Genomic DNA, 21676 nt, shown 5'->3' with positions numbered 1-21676 from the left:
GCCTGGCCGGCTTGCAGTCACTGAGGGGAAGATGAATTTCCAGGCGTTTAAAAAAATTCTTCAGGATAATGTGAGAATTTCTGCAAGTCAGCTAAACCGCTGTGGAAGTTGGGTGATGCAACAGGACAATGACCCAAAACACCAGAGCAGGTGCACAACAAAATGGCTTCAGAAAAACAAAGAGTGTTTGAGTGGCCGAGTCATGTCCCAGACCTCAACCCAATAAAGATTTACCAGTTATTCATTCCATGGGTTTACTTACATCAGTTTTCCACAAGCATTTTGAATGTTAAAAAAGTGTGTTCAATAAAGAAATTAAGGTATTATTATTATTATTATTATTATTATTATTATTATTATTACTATTTTAGGCACATTATATTTGTCAATAAATTAAAATCAGATCACATTTTATGACAGAATAATGAAAAAAAGGACATAAAATTCTTAAAATTTCAAATACTTTTTCTTGCCACTGTACAATAAAACAATGAAAATTTACCAAATTACACCCACAGTACCATAAAGTCTTTTACTTATGAATAAAAAAGTATTAATAAGCATAACTATATTATAACATATTATTACTCATCCAAGTATTTGGATACAATCTAAAAAAATTGTACAGTGAATTTTAATGTTACATGAATATTTTTGTTTAGATATACCGCAAATGCTATGAAATGTTCTTATTCAAATTACACGTTGTAATAATACAACATCTTCCTATTGGCCCAGAGGATTTAGGTAAAGGTGAAGAAATTCTCTACATCTGCCAGCAACAGTGATATTAAACACACAAAAGGGAAATGCTACAAGACCAAAACCATACTCATCCCTGTCACTACAGCAGGCATAAAAATATGCAGGTGGAATGTTCTTGGAAATATGCAAAATGCAAGATTTCATAGTGTGTGCTCAGAATAATAATACGATACAGTAGAAGAACAGACAGTTACTTATAATAAGTGTTTTGAAATCAGCAGAAATTCCAGTTACACAGAGAAAACAATAAGCAGAGAACTGTCCTGCAATCAAAACCTGCACCCCATGCAAAAATCCTTGAGTAAAACAAGTGCAGAAATTTGCTTCTAAATTTTCCATAATCCTTCCAAAATTTTAACAAATCAGGGCTTTTTAGGATTGAAAGGTAGAAAAAAATCATTTAGCCTAAAGGCAAAGGGATGGTGAACATGATAAAAAAAAATAGTTTAAAGTGTGAACCTGATGGAAGGAAATAAAAGGTCAGAACGATATTGTGGGGGAAAAACATTATATCATATAGCATGTGTTCTTTTATAAGAAGCCAGTGAAGATTTTGGTTCCAAATGTAGTCTTGACAAACTGTATGGATTTTCCTTTTGAAAGAAGTCTGTAACATCATCTGTTCTGCTTAAAATGGCACAATGTGTTGCTGATAAGACGACCAAAACAATAAATTATTGTGGTTGCAAGTCACATGCAGAAACTAATTATTGATATCATTGTGTTCAAGTCAAACCAGGACTTATGATAAAATAAAAAGGCAAAAACTATAAAAATGACCATACACTGTACATTTACAGTGTACCATTTAAATGGTGAAAAGTTTTATAGAAGACCATATACAGTATCTGTGAATGACTATTACCTGTGAACATTCAGCAACACCTGAGCATTAAAAATCAACAGATAACTTGTTGTCAACTTGCAAAAAAGATGCAATTGTCTGTGAGAACTGTATACACAATCAATTACCAACACAACGTGAACATTACAGGAACACGGCTGCGATTATATAGAGAAACAAAATGCATTTTTACTCTCATAATTGGGAGTTCTGTTATTTTGTCCAGTCAAAAGCCCTGCTTTGACTTAAATGCCTTTTGTACAATGCATGCCTTTTTTCCATGTCCCGTTCGATTTCAAGATGTTAATCTCACAGTTGATGTGTTTAATGTAGTGTTTAATGTCTTTTACATACAGTATTTTAAGGTTTATTAGTATGCACTAGATTTCCCCAGTTGTTTCATGATATTGCTTGTGGCTACAGTTATAAAAAAGTGTTTAAAAGTTGAGTAAGAAGATCAGTAGCCCAACTTCTTCAAGAGATGGACTTTTCTCCACATTGCTGGATCTTTTTAATCACAAGAGTAAATAACCCATGGGTAGAAACCAGAAATGCAGTTTATTAGGAATGCGAGCTGGACTAATTGCAACAAACATAAAATAGAATAGTAAAAAACTTGATAAACTTTAAGGCAGATGTTTAATTGAAAAACAAACAAACAAACAAACAAACAAAAAAAAACTAAAAAAAAAAACTAAAAAGTGAAAAATTTAACATACTACCTACTGTACATTAGTACACATTGGCTCTAATGCCAGTTTAGATAACCAGATGATGGACATGAAACATGCCCTGGTTATTTGACTGGATTTTTTATAAAAATTTTATGAATATGAATTTTATCTTACACATTTTCTATTCTTGGTTACACTTTACATAAATTAAATACTAGAGAAATAAGTACTAAATAAGTACTAAATGAATCCCATAATCATTATACAACTTATTGCTATGATTCGTTTCACCTTATTAGTTTGCATCCAAAATAACCTTACTTATTGTACTTCTAGTATAACTAGTGAAAATGAAATATATATATATATATATATATATATATATATATATATATATATATATATATATATATATTAAAAAATCAAGTAATGTAGTAAAATCATTAAGTTTAAAATGTTGACTCATTAAAAAAAAAACTGAATCTGCTTTAATTTTCTAGAAGCTGTTTTAGTTCCATGAGGAAGTCTTTCTTGTAAACAAATAGCGTCTCTGTTGATTTTTAAAGGAGATAAAGTCTAGGGTAGTGACTGTTGTTTCCAGGTCATAGTTATGATTATGAGTTGCCCTAAAATGTATTTTATCCAGGCTTTGGAATATGATTGTTTCAGACTGGAGTGTTCAAGTCAAACCGGAACTTGTGATAAAATTTTTCATGAAAGAAGGCATAGGACAGGTTGACATTTACTTATAACTTCAATCACAGTATGGCGATGAGACTTTAGCCGGAGTACAACATTTAAATGCAGCTGCGTATAAACTTTTTAAAGAAGGCTGTATGTCCATGAAAAAATGATCCGCTTGTGGTAGCTCAGAGCCGACTGTACTCGTTCCCATGAGCATTCTGCGCGTGGAGAAAACCTGATGCTTAAAAATCAAGTTATCACCAATTTGCAGAAGAGATACATCTGTCTGCGGGAATTGTACATATAATTATTCAATAACACCTTTTGTAAATTACAGGAACTTGGCTGGGAGTTACTTATTGCCACATCCCCAGTACAGTCCTGAGCTCGCTTCCTGACATTTCCATGTTTGGGCAATTGAACAAGTACCTTAGAAGTCAGAGTTTCAGATGTGAAGCAAGTACTGTAGTCAGTTCCTGGCTCCAGCCTACTGAGAAAACGTTCTCCCTCCAAGCACTAGTGAAATGCTGGTATAAGTGCATTCGTGTTCCAGGGTATTATACCCTGAGAGAAATAAAGCGAGTATTTATCATCATAGGTATGTTTTACAAAATCAAACGTCTGGGTTTGACCTGAACATACTTGGTAGTTAAAAATAATCATAATCATAAAAGGTTTTTTTGGGGGAGAGTTTACTAGACCTAACTTTTGGATTGTTAAAAGCCTAATGTCTGCTATTGTGCCTCATATCTCTTCTATTATATACAATATTAAATACTGTATGATGGATAATGCAGCTTTTAAATGTGTTACTATGTGTAAGTGTAGACCACACTTTTTCCTTTCATTTCCTTTCCTGGTAACCGCATTCAAATCATATTATAAACCTAATCCAAGAGTAAAGATATCCCGTCTAATGTTTCACATGTGTTCTTTATGCAAGTGTATAGCCGGCGGTGTTCTTATATTCCCCTTTAGCCCTGGATAAGAGATCACTCATATAGATCGTGCGCATGTTTCAGGAAAGGAGATTGGAGCTGTCGAGACACGTTCAATACATTCGAATTTATTTGTTACTACAACTAATAGGACATGTCTGTGCTTACCAGGAGAGCGACTTCACAGGCAATTGAACAGCAAATTAACACCATTGAGAGTTTCGTGAATTATATTAAAAAAGCAGGGAAAGGTCTGTTTCAGGTAGGATGTAACATGCCACAGCAAAACATTTTCCTTCACTCACTTACTTTGATATTTCAGAGTCGCCCTTTAATCATATCTTTGGTATGAAAATGTGAACTTACTTCATATTCTGGACAGATTTTAGAATATTAAATTTTTCATTCTTTAATTGGGACATGAAATATAAATCAATAACTTAGCGCCATATGAAAATTGCAGTAATATTTAGACTTTGGTTTATGGCCAATTTATCTCGTGCAGAAAGTACACTAATACTTTTTATACACAATTTTGATTATTTGAGTCGGAAATAATATGGAATATTACAGTCAGAGCCGATATTAATATATACATGTTAACAAACTTAGATTATTTCCACAATCGTATAGGATTTCTTTGTATGCTTATGCATTACAATTCCCTCACTTAACCCCACAGTAAATGCAGCTTAAGATGCACTGGAACACCAACTGCGCCCAAGGATTTTTCACCCTGACCTCACTAATGCTCAAAAGCCGAATTTCCCCAATCCCTACATCCATATTTAAAAATCCGGAAGAAAATAAAAGCGTTTGTTTATTATAACAGCAGAAGTGTGACTAAATCTATCATATTATATACACTATACTATTATATTTAAACTTTCATTGTTTGAATGATGGTTGGCTGCAATGAATTATGACTTCACAACAGTGATCATCACCTAAAGTTGAATATACCCTGGTGAGGACGAAAAACACCTTCACATTTTCAATCATTAGTGACGGATACTTTAGGTGCTGTGGTTGGTGGAGTGAAGCCACCATGTATGAGGCTTGTTTCAATCAACAACCTTGAACTCTTTGCCTGCTGAGCCCTATAAGTGGTAGGCTGTGATGCATTGGTAGTTCTGATTCCTTTTTATTGCATTTTTTTTCAGCAGTTGTGCTACATTGCTTTTCCGTAGGATCAGGCTATACAAAACCTTTGGTCTGATGTTGCCAATGTTAAATATGACCTTTGGAATAAGTGCCAAATTTAATATCTTACATAAAATTCAAAGAGCTACTTGTTGATAACTTGCTGTTCTGACAAATGATGTAAATCTACATAGTGCGAATAATTATTATTATTATAAATATTTGTTCCAGTAAAGTTTAGAATAAATGAAGAGTGCTTGTAACATGATCATTAAGTCATTTTATTCTCTAAGGTTTATGTATTTGTACAGGTTAATAAACAAAATACATTTCCTTAACAATGTTCTATGATAATACTAATACAGTATATCTACATAAATCTTCTGCCCAACTCTAACACATTGGTGAAACCAAGAATAATGCTTGATGGGGAAATCTAATTCAAAACATTTTGCATTTAAAAGCTGACTTGTAATTTAAACTTAAGCACTGTATGTCATTAGAGTACCCTAACCTTTTGTTCCTGTCTCACCACATAACATTCCTTATGACAAGGAGATTTTTATTTATTTATTTTTTTACTCACCGTTGAAGTTGATGTTGCGGATGTATTTGAGCAGCTTCTTGCCGCCGGCAGCTTCCATCTCAGAGCAGATGCCTGACTGCTCAGGACACAAATCTTTGTGCATGTTGTGTAGCGCGTGTGCCATGGCGTACACTGCATCAATTACAAACTGCACTTTCCCCTCCTGCTCGTACTTGGAGTCAATTCCTATCCGTTCCTGGCCTACAGAGTTAAAAAAAAAAAGACACACACAATTTTTTTAAATATTAACTAAAATGAATTTCAGACATGTGTTCTATTTTATTGTAGTAATAATAAATAAAATATCTAGACTCAACAGATTTCAGAGCTCTACAGGTACTGGACTAAAAATGAGAGCTTTCAGGAAGACAGGATAACTATTCCTTAAGACTATATATAAAAAAAAAGTCTAGCTTTGGAATTTCGAAAAACTGTGCACAAAGTTAGATTTTACATTAAAAGTTAGAAAATATTTTATAACACCTTGATCGCACAAAGAAATGATTTGCAAACAGATTTCTGTGAAAGTCTTTTCCTTGTGTGTCTTTCGCAGTAGAATGAATGAAACAAAATAGTTCTGACATAATCAAAAGACTCAATTTTTGGATTGTTAGGTATGCAAATGAATTCATATTTAATTAGACTGAGCCTCATTTGCATAACCACATTGTGTAAATGTCAGCAATCAACAGGCAAAAAATGATTGTGTTATTTGTTGTTTTAAAAATATTCCATGAGCTATTTGTCCAACATGAAATCTATGAAAGCCCTAAACAACAGAAATGTACAAAGACATTTATGATCTTGTGCTTGATGTGTGCTTATTTCCTTGCATTGTACAAACAACAGTGTCATATTCTGGTTTTACGCTATGTTGCTACTGTATATCATTCTTAAGTAACACAGGTGGTCTGTGACACATAATTTAGGGATTGATATAATCCCTAAAATGTGAGCTCCATGAAAGAGATAATCAAATATCTCAAATCTTTTCATGGTCACAATCTGATCTTATTATGAAGATGGCAGTGGGAGCTCGGAGGGTTAAGGCACTGAATTAGTAATTAAAAGGGTGGTGGTTCACGTCCCAGCTACACCAGGTTGCTGTTGTTGGGCCCTTGTTGTTGGGCTCTGTATCATGACTGGCTCCACTTTTGCTGGAATAAAAATTTACATTATGGACTTTGGTACTGTAGATTCCCTTATCCAGAACAACTTGGTTGTTCAACCAAGTGATTCAACCTGGAACCTTCCAATCCGTAGCCTAATGCCTTAATCACTGAGCCTCCCCTACCCCTACTGTACCTAAATTACATTACTGTGCTTAATTAACTGAAGACTAAATGGGCCCTTGGGTATATGCCCCACATTAAAGCCTATAGTAACAACTTTTTTTCAGAAGCATACTGTGTTGCCAAAAGTGATGTAGACCTGTCTATCCTACTCATATGTGGGCGTTTTTTAAACTGTTGCCACACAGAATATCTTGGCATGCTTTACAGTAGCAATACAATTTCCCTTCACTAGAACATGATCTAGCATCTGTGCACAACGTGAGCTTCAAGAAGATATTGGTTTGACTGGTGTAAAAAAAAACTCAAGTGGTTTTTACAACAACCTGACCTTAACCCCACTGAACACCTTTAGGATGAAACCTAATGTCAAATCCTGATGCTGTGGTGGCTGAATGGAGAAAAATCTGGTGAAAAGTTTTCCAAAATTGTGGAGGCTATTGTAGCAGAAAAGGGTTGACCGTTTCCAACAGGATGCTCAAGAAGCACATAAAGGTACAGTGTTATGCTTTATTTTTTGCAAAGCAATCCCTGTGTCAGGGTTTTCCCAGTATTTGTTCCTGTTGTTGTGGGGATTTTTTTGATCCCCACAACAATTGATCTTTGATTTGTTTACCCACAGTGGTGTGAAAAACTATTTGCCCCCTTCCTGATTTCTTATTCTTTTGCATGTTTGTCACACTTAAATGTTTCTGCTCATCAAAAACCATTAACTATTAGTCTATTACATTTACATTTACATTTAGGCATTTGGCAGACGCTCTTATCCAGAGCGACTTACATTTTTATCTCATTACACATCTGAGCAGATGAGGGTTAAGGGCCTTGCTCAAGGGCCCACCAGTGGCAACTTGGTGGTTGTGGGGATTGAACCTGGGATCTTCCGAACTGTAGTCCAATGCCTTAACCACTGAGCTACCCCTGTTATTATAACATTATTGAACACAAAATGCAGTTTTTAAATTAAGGTTTACGTTATTACGGAGAAAAAAGGGATTAAAAAACTCCAAATCTACATGGCCCTGTGTGAAAAAGTGATTGCCCCCCTTGGTAAAAAATAACTTAACTGTGGTTTATCACACCTGAGTTCAATTTCTGTAGTCACCCCCAGGCCTGATTACTGCCACACCTGTTTCAATCAAGAAATCACTTAAATAGGAACTACCTGACACAGAGAAGTAGACCAAAAGCACCTCAAAAGCTAGACATCATGCCAAGATCCAAAGAAATTCAGGAACAAATGAGAACAAAAGTAATTGAGATCTATCAGTCTGGTAAAGGTTATAAAGCCATTTCTAAAGCTTTGGGACTCCAGCGAACCACAGTGAGAGCCATTATCCACAAATGGCAAAAACATGGAACAGTGGTGAACCTTCCCAGGAGTGGCCGGCCGACCAAAATTACCCCAAGAGCGCAGAGACAACTCATCCGAGAGGCCACAAAAGACCCCAGGACAACATCTAAAGAAGTGCAGGCCTCACTTGCCTCAATTAAAGTCAGTGTTCACGACTCCACCATAAGAAAGAGACTGGGCAAAAACGGCCTGCATGGCAGATTTCCAAGGCGCAAACCACTTTTAAGCAAAAAGAACATTAAGGCTCATCTCAATTTTGCTAAAAAACATCTCAATAATTGGCAAGACTTTTGAGAAAATACCTTGTGGACCGACGAGACAAAAGTTGAACTTTTTGGAAGGTGCGTGTCCCGTTACATCTGGCGTAAAAGTAACACAGCATTTCAGAAAAAGAACATCACACCAACAGTAAAATATGGTGGTGGTAGTGTGATGGTCTGGGGTTGTTTTGCTGCTTTAGGACCTGGAAGGCTTGCTGTGATAGATGGAACCATGAATTCTACTTTCTACGAAAAAATCCTGAAGGAGAATGTCCGGCCATCTGTTCGTCAACTCAAGTTGAAGCGATCTTGGGTGCTGCAGCAGGACAATGACCCAAAACACACCAGCAAATCCACCTCTGAATGGCTGAAGAAAAACAAAATGAAGACTTTGGAGTGGCCTAGTCAAAGTCCTGACCTGAATCCTATTGAGATGTTGTGGCATGACCTTCAAAAGGCAGTTCATGCTAGAAAACCCTCAAATAAAACTAAATTACAACAATTCTGCAAAGATGAGTGGGCCAAAATTCCTCCAGAGCGCTGTAAAAGACTCGTTGCAAGTTATCGCAAACGCTTGATTGCAGTTATTGCTGCTAAGGGTGGCCCAATCAGTTATTAGGTTCAGGGGGCAATTACTTTTTCACACAGGGCCATGTAGGTTTGGATTTTTTTTCTCCCTAAAAAATAAAAACCATCATTTAAAAACTGCATTTTGTGTTTACTTGTGTTATCTTTGACTAATAGTTAAATGTGTTTGATGATCAGAAACATTTTGTGTGACAAACATGCAAAAGAATAAGAAATCGGGAAGGGGGCAAATAGTTTTTCACACCACTGTATATTCAGGTCAAATGTTGTTAATTATATCCATTTAACATCCACCTACTGTACATTAGGATCCATCTGCATCTTGTTTAGATTGATTATTATGTCCATTTAAAGTCTGTCATTATTAAGTTTGTTCCTGTTTGGTTTATGGATGTAGTTTGCTTCTGTTTTATTCCCCCATGTATAACTTTCGTCTTTGATACCTGTATAAGTCTTCTAAATACTTTTTTTTTCCTTTATATACTTTTTTTATAGTTCCTATGTTTGGATTTTGTGTTTGTTTTTCAGAATGATAAATTGTGAACCTTATCATAGTGAAAGCAAGCCTGTACTTGCATCCTGGCTCAACAGTATTTGTAACCCCCATTTAAAGAAGATAAGATGGTCAAAAGATGGAATTTTAGTAGGGAATATATTTAATTCATTTTATTATAAGAAATGTTGTTAAAAACATAAAATAAAGGTTCTACCATGACACCCTAAATTCTTCTACATCTTTGGCAACAACAAAAACCTTATAAACCTTAAAAACTTAATTAATAAATCAGAATTGGGTTGTGTATGGCCTTTATGCAAATAATCATTGGCCATTCTGTTAATTTCCCCCACTTTCAGTGGTTAAAGAAATTAGATACCTGTCTCCATACTTTAGAAGGTTTAAATAAATGTGAGTAACTCCTGTATATCTGGAAGTCAAAGTCTATTTCCTCTTCTCTTAAGGAGTATTGCAAAATTATAAGTAAGATGCAACCTAATCTTAGTTTCTAAACTCAGTGATGCTCTGATGGCTGAATGGAAAACATCTAGTGGAAAGTCTTTCCAAAAAGGTGGAGGCTGTTGTAGCAGGAAGAATAACTTTGCAATAGGATGCAAAATGAAAGAAGCTTACAAAAGTTATGATGCCTAAGTTTCAGATATGACAAGTCTGTCAAAATAAACTTTTTTTTTTTTTTTTTTAGTTTTCAACTGCTAAGTTGGGGTGGTCAGTAAGTTTAGAACAGCAAAAAAACTATTCCCTGTTCAGCATTCATCAAGAAGTATGAAATATTCACTAAGACCCAGTTAGTATATCAAACAAGATCTAAAGTGTTGAGAAGTCTCAGTAGGTTCAGGCTATTATCTATGACATGATCAAAAAGAGCCACCAGAAGAACTGAGGCTTATCAGGACTTAATTAAAATGCTTTTAATCTTCCCCAGTTGCACACTTCTCTTCCCCCAGTGTTGCGCTGATACCGAGACGGTTATTGTGTTATTCACAAAAGGCTTTTTCGAACTCCGCGGATTCTTATCAAGATCTATTTATTATTAAGACTTTTTGATTTTCTTTTACGTCCGACTGTAACACAGGGTGCCAATAACTGAAGGAACTTGCACACTAACGAGTGTTAGATTCTATTAACTGATTTTTTCTCCCATCTCCAAATATTGTTATGTAGGTCACATTTATGTGGCATATAAATGAGCATTCTAATAGGGTAAAGACTTTGTGTGTATTATATTGTGTGTGTATTCAAACCACATGTCTCCTGGTAAAGATGGAAAAAGAATAGGGATCACTGCAGATTGCATCCTTGAGGAGATTAGAACAAGATTGCCCATGGCACCGCCAAGGTATAACACATTTCCCAGCAGCAATTTGCCGTTTTTTTGGTCATTTTCATTCCAATCTTTCGCAAATTAGTGGCAGCGCACTCCCACTTTGACACTTTCTGCCCTCCGAAGTCTCCCTAGCCTCCTAAGGGAGTCTTGCCAGCTGGCCTACAGTAAAGAGACTCCCCTTAAGCATATGCCAGGCAACTTAATCACTGCATCTGAACTCCGAATACTGCCGCGGATGTGCTATCAAAGGGCAAGGTTAAGTCCTGTGGTGAATCATGGGCTGGATCCTGACAGCACCATCAAGATGAGGACATGCACTTTGAAATGGGCTTCTTGTCAGGGAAGTCCTGTGCTAGACATGAAAGATGCCTGGAGAAAACGGACGCAGCAGGTGAGTCACAGGTTAGCGGCTGGAAAGGGAAGACTGGAAAATGTCAGGACTTCTCAAAGACCCTTTTAGATATTAAAAAAAAAAAAAGTAAATGACACACTCGTATGCTGAAGATTCTTCTGTCCCAGTATGGCTTTATTATTTCAGGATGAACAGAAAATGCATTTGAAACAGATAATAATACAGATACAGATAGGAAAAAATCTATTTTTTTTAAAAAAGCTCGTCAGGAACAGCTACAGAGCATCTGGTTTAGATTAGAGGTGTTTATTCCTACTGGGGACGTGAAAGTGGCACAAAAGGAAAAGTTTTATAAAATGGTTCAAATTACATTACAATCCAGAACAGACTATCAAATTAATTTGTTTGAAAATATCAAAGACTGGTTTAAACCGAAATAAAAATCATATAAATGATATAAATATTCCTGTACATATACATTATACCCATATTGTAGGGTAATGATCTACTGGAGTGATTTAGCTGAGGTTGTGGGACTGTTGGAATCTGAGTTTTAACACCCTATTAATTCATTAGAAATAGAAGAAATCTAAAATTATAAATATCTCATAAAATGACTTTTCAAAGATTCTTCTACATCATGTTTAAACTTACATTGAGATTTTTGCTACACCTCTTTGGCACCAACAAAAAGTAAATTAAGAAAACAGAATTACATTAGATTGCGTATGGCATTCATTTAAATAACACTTCATCATGATTTTTGATACATCTCGATTTTTATAAATAAATCTCAGTAATTTACATTCACTATTCCCTTCATTTCCCAAACTTGCACTACTTCAAAACTTTAAATAAATGTGATTGCCTGTATTCAGAATTCAAATTTTACTTGTCACATACACAGTCATAAACAGTACGATATGCAGTGAAATGCTTAAATGTATGTCTGTATATCTGACATACGTATAGTGTTGCTATATAACATATATACTAAACAGCCAAAACATTAACACATTAGCATTGAACCAAAGGTCACTCATGCTAAAGGAGGCCAAAGATCAGCCTGTCCAGCAGACAAAAAGCCTGAACTGGCCTCTAAACTCCCCAGAGCCCAGTCCAATCAAGCACTAGTGAGATGCACCAGACAAAAAGTCAGATCCACGGAGGCTTTACCCCGCAACCCTATATGCACTCATTCATTCATCTTCTATACTGCTTATCCTTCATATGTGCACTGGGGGCTGGTTCTCTCTCTCTCACACACACACACACACACACACACACACACACACAATTGGCAATTTGGGAATGCTAATTAACTTAATCTGCATGTTTTCGGACTGTGGACGGAATCCGGACTACCCGGAGGAAACCCACAAAGCCCAGGGAGACTCCATGCAAACTCCATGCATGCAGGTGAGAAATGAACCGGAGGTGCAAGGAAACAGTGCTAACCTGTACATTACTGTGCTGCCCCACTATGACCAGATGATTCTTATGTTTTTACACAACAACAAGAAATGGGAAAAACAAGAAACGTGAACATGACTGCATCTAATAAATATACAGTATATGTCTAAGACAAAAGACAGCATACAGTATATAATTTCATGGTGAAGTTTTCTCAAAGGAGATGTTTATGTAGCATTTCTGGAAGGAGTCTCCAGTGTCAGAACTCTCTCTAGAAAGATGACTTTTCTACATTTTCCTGACTTTGTAGTTTCTAGTTTTGCATTTAAATTGCCACGCTGTGTGGACAGAGGAAAAAAAAAAGTGATGATGGTAAAAAAAAAATATGATTAAAGCTAAAAGGTGACAACAAGAACTAATCAATAAATGTAAGTATAAATGGGTAAGACCTATGGTTTTAAAAATAACTTTAAAAAATTTGGCCGTCATATCAAAAAGATTAAAGGATTTAGGACACGCTGTTAATGGAAAACAATTCCAATAACATCAGGGCAGAAATGGCGATGCATCACAGCATTGCTGATCGATTATTAATGATCACTTGTTTATTTCTGCAGGTCTGTCTCTTTAACGGGATAAACTCTTTTTGAATCTGGAATAATTCATAGATGTTGACTTGCTGCCGAATGCCTGCAGCGAATCTGCCTCTAAACTCTGCCTTTGTTCTCAATGAAAACAATGTGGCCATTTGCAACCACGATGCCACACCGTCCACAAAACACAAAAGCGTATCCGGAGACGGCGCACAATTCACCAGAGTTCTACTGATCTCAAAAATACCCACAAGGTCTTTCAAAGCTAATTAGCGACTATTGTAGTTCTAAGTGGGAAAAAGTATAAAAGCGAAGAAAAGCTCCACTAAAATGTGACTAATTATCTTTCGTACAAGATGTAACATACATGATGTCAAACATGGAATGATCAAGTTTTGTTCTGTTTAAAGTAACTTTGATCATTGGTTGCTAAAGAAGGAAAAAAGAAGGAGAAAAAAATATGCAGAGAAGTGTTTGTCATTCTCATCATACTAATGCGATAAATAAGTACAAGGCGTCATCACAAATGGAAGTGATCTTCATGACTGGGTTACAAAGATAAACACACCATGTAATTATGATGAATAGATGGATTTGAAGAGACCAACAAGTTACATGAATGAGGCCCAATGTAGCAAAGTGAAAAAGCTGTTCGCTTCATTTTCTAAACAAAATTCCAGGCTCGATTTTTTTTCTTCCCTCCACTATCTTCAATCTTAACAGTTGATGTGATCATGCATCAAGCTTTTTATCCGTATGTTTATAAGGCCATTCCAACAAGCCATCTGTAACGAAAACTCTTTGTTCATCTTAAATGCCATAAATGCTCTGAGGCACTCCATGGTTTTTAATAGAAATGTGCGGAAGCCGATTTTTTCCTTCCATGACTGATATAGAACAGTGAACCCAGAAAACAAATGTATGCTCCAAAAACAAAAATATAAAAGTCAATAGACATATGAGTGTTTATAAATGTTGTTATATTGAATAGCAGACATACACATATCAATATTTTAGTGGCAGGCCGCCTTGCAGAATTGGCTCTCGTAAATCTTAGCCCCGGGAATTATTTTTCATGGTGGTGACGTAAAATATTGGATGACAGGGAGCTGATACGTGCAAAGAATAAAAGGCCATTTATACACAGACTGTCAGACAACAGAAAATTTCACAACAGTACTGTGAATATCCTATTATCGTATACTTATGTCGTTTAAGAGTATATACACAATATGGCAAAGATTTTGTGGACGTCTGACCATGACACCCGACTACAAATTGTTTCCATAAACATAAGTGCACACTACTGTATATCTTTTGCATGCTGTAACTTTACGGTCTTTTAATGGAACTAAGAACCTCAAGTATGTTCCCCCGTGCACCCCGAGAGCTCTATGAAGATACACTCTGCCAAGGTTGGAATGGAAGAACTCTCGCTGCCTGCACGAACCCTGACCTGAACACATTTTTGGCTGTTTGCCCAACATCAGTCTCTGACCTCACTAATGCTCTTATGGCTGAATGGGCAAATCCCCACAACCACTTTCCAAGATGTAGTGGAAATCCTTCCCAGTGGACTGGATGCTATTATAACAGCATGAGCGAGGTGGGATGGTAAATCTAATAAGAAAAATGTCCACGCTAATATAAGATAACAGGAGGGGATAATAAGTTGACTGAAATTACCTATTCCACAACTGTGGTAAGCGGGAAAGCATCTTGGAACCAAGAACATATAGAAGCTATAAGGTTGTTGGATTATAACAGCAGATCATATCAGGCTCCATTTCCGTCAGGTAATAACAGGACTCACTATACACAGGCTGACTGTATGACTGTCTTGAATAAGATGTGATAATGTTGTTTTGTTTGGTGATTGTAAAACTATTTAATAGTTTTTATTAAGCTTCTCCTTTTAGTGCTTGCTTTGGATTTTTATTAGTCTGATGTGCTTAGTAATAATTATGCATATTCAAAACTATAGAGGGCAACTACAAGGGGTGTTCAAGCCAACCCTGGACTTGTCATGAAATTTCTTGTAAAGGAAGAAGTAAAAGCTTTATTGACATTAACAGGAGAACTTAAGTATGAAACATTGGAGAGATTTTTACCTGCAGTAAAATATTTAAAATGTGCAAACATTTTAAAGGTGGCTCATAGCCCATTGCAGTTGTTCTTTACTCACAATCATTTATCCTCACCACTTGCACATTATAGGAACTCGGCTGGGAGTTACTGATACATCCACTGTACAGTCCTGACATTGCTATAGGCCGTTTCCACAAGTTTTTGCCAAGCACTGGTCACAGCACTCAGCACATAGGCTTGGTCAGACATATTACATCACAGGACCTAAGGAGTCTTAAATAAACGTGAAATCTGTAAAGTCGAGAGGAAAATCATATATATATAACCGGGACCACCCAATTCTTAAAAATTGATGGATAGCTTGTCAGCAACATGTAGAAGAGATGCATCTGTCTGTGGGAACTTGATACACCCACTGTACAGTCCTGATATTGCTTTATGCCACAAGTTCCACAAGTTTTTGCCACTAAAGGAGTTCCTGGGAGGCCTGCATTTCCGACATAAAGCAGGCAGTACAATCATGGTACTGAGAAATCTTTCACCATTGATGAAACCCAAGCACTGGTCAAACACTGGGATAGGGACATTAGTTTAGCATAGTATTATATAGAAAAATAAAAAGTGTTTTTAACTCTCAAAAGGATTAGTTTACCTTGAACAACCCTCATACTCAAATATATTATTATTATTATTATTATTATTATTATTATTAATAATAATAATAATAATAATATTAATAATAATAATAATAATAATAATAATAATATTAATAATAATAATAATACTAATAATAATAATAATAATAATAATAATAATAATAATAATAAATTTTTGAATACATGATCTCAACATATACGAGTTCAGCGGTTTAGGCTCTTGAGACCTGATTGTCCTCACATGAGGACGTGACATTTTCTCTGAACCACATCTCTATATGTAATTATTTTGCTACCCTCATATGAGGACCGTAATTAAAGAGAAAGACACAGATTGAATAAAAAGTTATCAGGTGCTAATTAAGAGAAACAGTATAGAGAAAAAATTGGACCGTGCATATGATCAGTAGCAGTTAAGCTGGGATTTCTAAACACTATAATTACCGATATATAATCTGTACTTAGAAAAGGATTATGATTATTGACAGTGTTAGCACATAAAGATGCCCGCTGTCAGGAGTGTTGGGTCAATCAATACAGAAATGTAATCCAGTGATGAATACAAGCTTCATGGCTAAGCATGCATTTAGAGAAGCTGATTCTTTGATTGTCTTGACATATTTTGTGTTATATTCAACTGAAGACAGGAAAACACCTTGTAATGCAATATTTTAAATATGAAGAACTTGAAATAGCAAAATAAAAAAAAGGTTCAATATTTTTAATCATTCATACTGTAAATCTCCCACAATCTAGTGTTTCACCATCAGAAAAGGTTCCAAACCAGAAGATTTTGAAGCTAAGCACTGTTACAGAACCCCGTTTCCTATGACGAGTATGTATCAGACATCTCACATCACAGGACCTGAGGAGACTTTAATAAACGTGAAATCTGTGCAGTTGAGAGGAAAATCATATATATATATATACTTGGCAAATGCTGTGCGTGAATCTTAAATACCCGTTTTTAATGTTAATAATAATAACATTAATGCAATCTTCAATAGATACAGGGCAAATGAAAGTACTTCAAGCTCAGTACACTTTCAAAGTCAGTTTATTGGAAAACCTGGGCTGATTTTGAAGAGCTTTGCATTCTGATTTCTTTTCATTAAGGTCATAATTACCACAAGGGAGAATCAGGACAGTAAGTTGCCAGCCCTTGAGCTGGAAGAAGACACCAGGAGTCTGGAGAGATCAGTCCATGCAAATTCTCCCTAACAATCTTATTACCTCTTATTAGTAAGGAGGAGCAGCAAACAAACCAAGCATGCAATCCTCCTTGCACTGCAATGCATCTGATGGGAACAAAACAACGAAGATCACAAACTTCAACAAACCTTCCGAGCTGGACAAATATTTTAAAACTTACTAAGATTGGAATAAAATTGCATAAAATCCCCAAGTACTGCAAGAGATCTGTAGAAAATTTAGTGTATTGCTAAATTTCCTTCAGTCAGTTAGTCTTAAATGATTACCGAGTACTGTACATCTGGGCACTGATCCATTAGGTACGATTTTCAAATGTTACAAATACATTGCCGGCCCACACACACCTAGTATTTTGTTGGATGATTTTTTGTTTTGATTACATATGTGGAATCTTGTCAATAAGCTTATGCAATTTAACAAATGTTTATTCCAGTCCTGATTCATATTCATTTCTCTCCAAGTATTGATGATGGAATAGTCAGACTGCTGCATAAAGCCTTCTCCAGCACACCCAAAAAAGAAATCTCAATGTTAACATCTGGACTATGTGGCGGCCGATCCATGTGTGAAAACGATGTCCCATGCTCCTTGAACCACTCTTTCCCAATTTGTGTCCAATGTATCCTGCCATTGTCATCCTAGAATATGCATTGATAGAAAAACCTGGTCATTTCATATATATTCAGGTCAACAAATGACCTCAATTGGTCCTCACAGGCTTTTATGGTGGGCACTAGTCATAATGGGGCGTCACTTCATCTGCCTCTCTTCTTGTACCCTGATGTGCCCATCACCCTGGAACAGGGTAGGTCTGGACTCATCAGAACATATGTCCTTTTTCCAGTGCTCCACAGTCCCTTTATTATGCTCCCTAGCAAACTGAAGCCTTTTTTTTCAATTACCCTCACTGCCAAGTTGTTTTCATAAGGCTACACAGATGTTTTGTCCAATTCCCTTGAGCATTGTGCATATGGAACACTATCAAACATAGCTGTGAATTCTACATTTTTCTTTATCTATTTATTTATAAAATTTTAAGTGGTTTCCAATCATGATCATTCAGGATGTTTTCCCGACCACATTCCTTCCTCGAAGACGATGGATTACCACCATCCTTCCAGGTTTTAATAATGTGCCTCAAAGTTGGTAATCCAATTTTAGTACTCACTGTATCTATTAGGTTTAAATAACCTTTTGCCAGCTGAACTGTAGTAATCACTGCAGTAATTATCTAATAGAAGAATTTGCACTATTTCCTTAGTTAAATCCCAGTAGTCACAGCTTTTTGGCTGGGCAGTGTAACTGCAAATTGTGTGTGCAATGGGATTCTAGTAAAAATACCCAGTTTCACTACTTTTTTTGTTTGGTTGTGGAGAACCACAAGTCTGGTACGCACCTCTACTGTGATCTCTGCAAGAGGCTGCAATTTAAATTAAAGTCTCTACACCAAATAATTTGTAAATTATTAAATAATATGTAAGACATGATATATTTTATTATTTATAAGTTGTCATAAATTATTTATTTAGTCAAGTTTCTTTCAAGTTTCGTAGGATGTCGTGATGTTCATGCAGGACTAGATGGAGTCAGATCACTGACAAGATCAATGCAGAGAGCCGCATAGCCAGTTACAGTAGCTAGTTCTAACCACTCTGTTCATTTTTTTTGATTAACAAAGATTATGACCTTTAAGACAAGGATTTATTTCATTTTCATGTCTATTTTTTTCATTTCTGTTTTTATACCCTTTGCTCTACCAGGCAACTTATGCCCCTTAGCACAACGTGTTATCCTTGCGACAGCAGCATGTGCCATCTCTCTTGTCACACATTCGATCCCTTGATGTGTGGAAATTGGCCCTCGCGCTGACAGTGTCTCTGGGCGAATCTACAAAGCAGAGGTGCTGATAGCGTTGCCAGCTGTTGCGCAGCATGTCACTTCCTCTTCCAATCCTGAAATCAATCTTGCTGACCTCGAGAGGCTCGGCTAGTAATCACAGCTCTGAGCTAAATGCATTGTAATGTGGTGTAAGTGCTGCAATAGAACGCATGATTCTGCAGTCTTTTTAGGTTTAAGTAAAAACGTGCTGCACTGGAGGTGTGAAAAAAGTAGTCGTGTTGCTTCGAATGACATCTTTTATACAGTACTGTATCAAAGTGTTGTAATGACGCTTGGCAGGGGTAGGGTTTTAGGATTTAATGAAAACACCTTTATATTGAATTATTTTGAATTTCTTTATATTATTTTTTTTTAGCTATATATAAAGAAGTGTTTGTTTTTAGACAAATGAAACCATCAATACCAGAAGTAAATCTTATAAAGAAAATATTGTAAAGAAATCTTATGTAGTAACTTAAGTACAGTATCTACTTATCAGTACAGTATTTTTTTCACCTGTAATCTCAGTACCTTATCTTCTTGCTTCCAGGATTTAGATATCGGAATCTTTAGATACTAAATTATTTGTAAATATAAACACTTTTTTTAGGTCATGACGCTGATCAGGAGATTGCAATGGGAAGTGAAAATTATCCAGAGTGAAATTCTTTTCTGTAACTATTATTTCACCAGTTGTTGTCCAGTTATTTTACCAGTATGGACATGTCCAAAATGCCCTTAAATAGAAGACACTACAACTTTTCTCTAGAACTTTACCTATTTTGTTAATGTCTAGGTGACCGAGTAATCTGGTTGGATGAGAGCCATTCCATGTATAACAGCATGGGATGTTTAACTTTATGTTTCAAATTCAAATTCAAATTTTATTTGTCACATACACAAACATACACAGTACGAAATGTAGTGAAATGCTTATACGACTGCCATTGACCCTAAAAGAGAATTAAAGTTTACAAATAAGAAATAAATATGAATAATTATAGAAATATTAAATTAAACTAGGAAAAATAGAACTAAAAATAAAAATAGAAATGTGATGTACATAAAAATAGAAATATACTGTGCAAATTGAAATATACTGTATTGGGTGTGCAAATATGCATAGAACAAAGTGTCTTTGTGCAGAGGTTATTAAAGTGTCTTTGTGCACTGGTCCAGGATGTAAACGTAAACATGTAGTGTAGTTGTGAAGGTAGGTGTGCAAAGTTATTAAAGTGTCTTTGTGCAATGGTCCAGGATGTAAACGTAAACATGTAGTGTAGTGGTGAAGGTAGATGTGCAAAGTTATTAAAGTGTCTTTGTGCAATGGTCCAGGATGTAAACAAACAACATGTAGTGTAGATATGAAGGAAGGTGTGCGTGTAATTGTCCATAGTGTCCATGGATGTAAAAAGATTGATTTATTTGATCAATTATGAAACTGAATGTCACAAGTGTTTAAACAATTGTTAATTACACTAACTGTCGGTCAACAACATGGGTGAAGGTAGATGTTCCAAAAACATAGACATTACAAACCAGGCACAGAAGCACCTTTAGCACTTTTAGTTACAGTATGTCCTCTTAAACCACACTATAGTAATTTGTTTTGAATTGCCTCTGAACACTCAGTGTTGTTCTGTTCATGGCTAAACACACTGTAGCTAGCTACAATACTAACTAGCGTCTAACTAAAGGCTTAATCCAAAATCCATCTCTAAGCCCCATCAAAAGCACTACTTGGTGTGTGAAACAAGGGCTTTTCGCTCTACAAAGTGCACTAGCTTTCCATTGAACTCTATTTGGGATTCAACCCTGGACCATAAAAGTTAGCTGATATTCTAAAGCGGAATAAGTGAAAATAAAGTAAATCTCATACGTTTCTCAGGACTGTCCACCAACTCCATGGTTTACTGTCCCCACCTTTTGATTAAAAAATACTGGTATGAATTTACTACTTTCACCCCAGAAATGACACTAAATATTGTTCGTCAGTTCCACCAGGTACAGGTTGACTAATTCCACCCGTCATGGAAGAATGTGTCTTGGCAAAAAGAAATTATTGGTTAAAAAAAAATAATAAAAAAAATCATAATCTATTAAATAAATCTATTAAAAATTTGCCAGATTCAAATATTAAAAGTATGACAAAAGACAAACAAATATAAATATGGTGTATTACTGTATTATTGTTAATTGCATGTACTGTACTTTATTTGCAATAGTAAGTTATTCTTTTAATGCATAGTAAATACATTCTTTTATTAATCTTAAGTAAGCAATTTTATCATAATCATATCCATGTCATTTTGGATTTACAGTCTACCCCAAGAATATTGGGTGGTAAAGGTGGAATATAATATAAATAGGAAGCTAGTAAAAGAAGAAATGTGAAGAGTCCAGAAGAACCCCACGTAAACACTGAGAGAACGTCGGAAAACTTCATAAAGATGTTAACCCGAGATCAGGCTCGAACCGGAGACCCAGGAGCTTTGAGGCGGGAACGCTGTGTGCT

The 21676-nt window shown here is 35.7% G+C and overlaps 1 protein-coding gene across 2 annotated transcripts in view; it reads right to left on the bottom strand.

Moving 5' to 3' along the window:
• LOC128511627 (metabotropic glutamate receptor 7) overlaps positions 1-21676 on the bottom strand; it is a 224341-nt gene that overhangs the window by 63149 nt on the left and 139516 nt on the right. For both annotated transcript variants that reach the window (XM_053484569.1, XM_053484568.1), the window contains one exon: positions 5635-5835. In XM_053484569.1, coding sequence (XP_053340544.1) covers positions 5635-5835 — 201 coding nt within the window. The remainder of the gene's footprint in view (positions 1-5634; positions 5836-21676) is intronic.

The sequence above is a fragment of the Clarias gariepinus genome, chromosome 23 (assembly GCF_024256425.1).
Source record: "Clarias gariepinus isolate MV-2021 ecotype Netherlands chromosome 23, CGAR_prim_01v2, whole genome shotgun sequence".
Lineage (NCBI taxonomy): Eukaryota > Metazoa > Chordata > Actinopteri > Siluriformes > Clariidae > Clarias > Clarias gariepinus.
The sequence above is the reverse complement of the archived record's forward strand: the minus strand, read 5'-3'. Positions and strand labels throughout refer to the sequence as shown.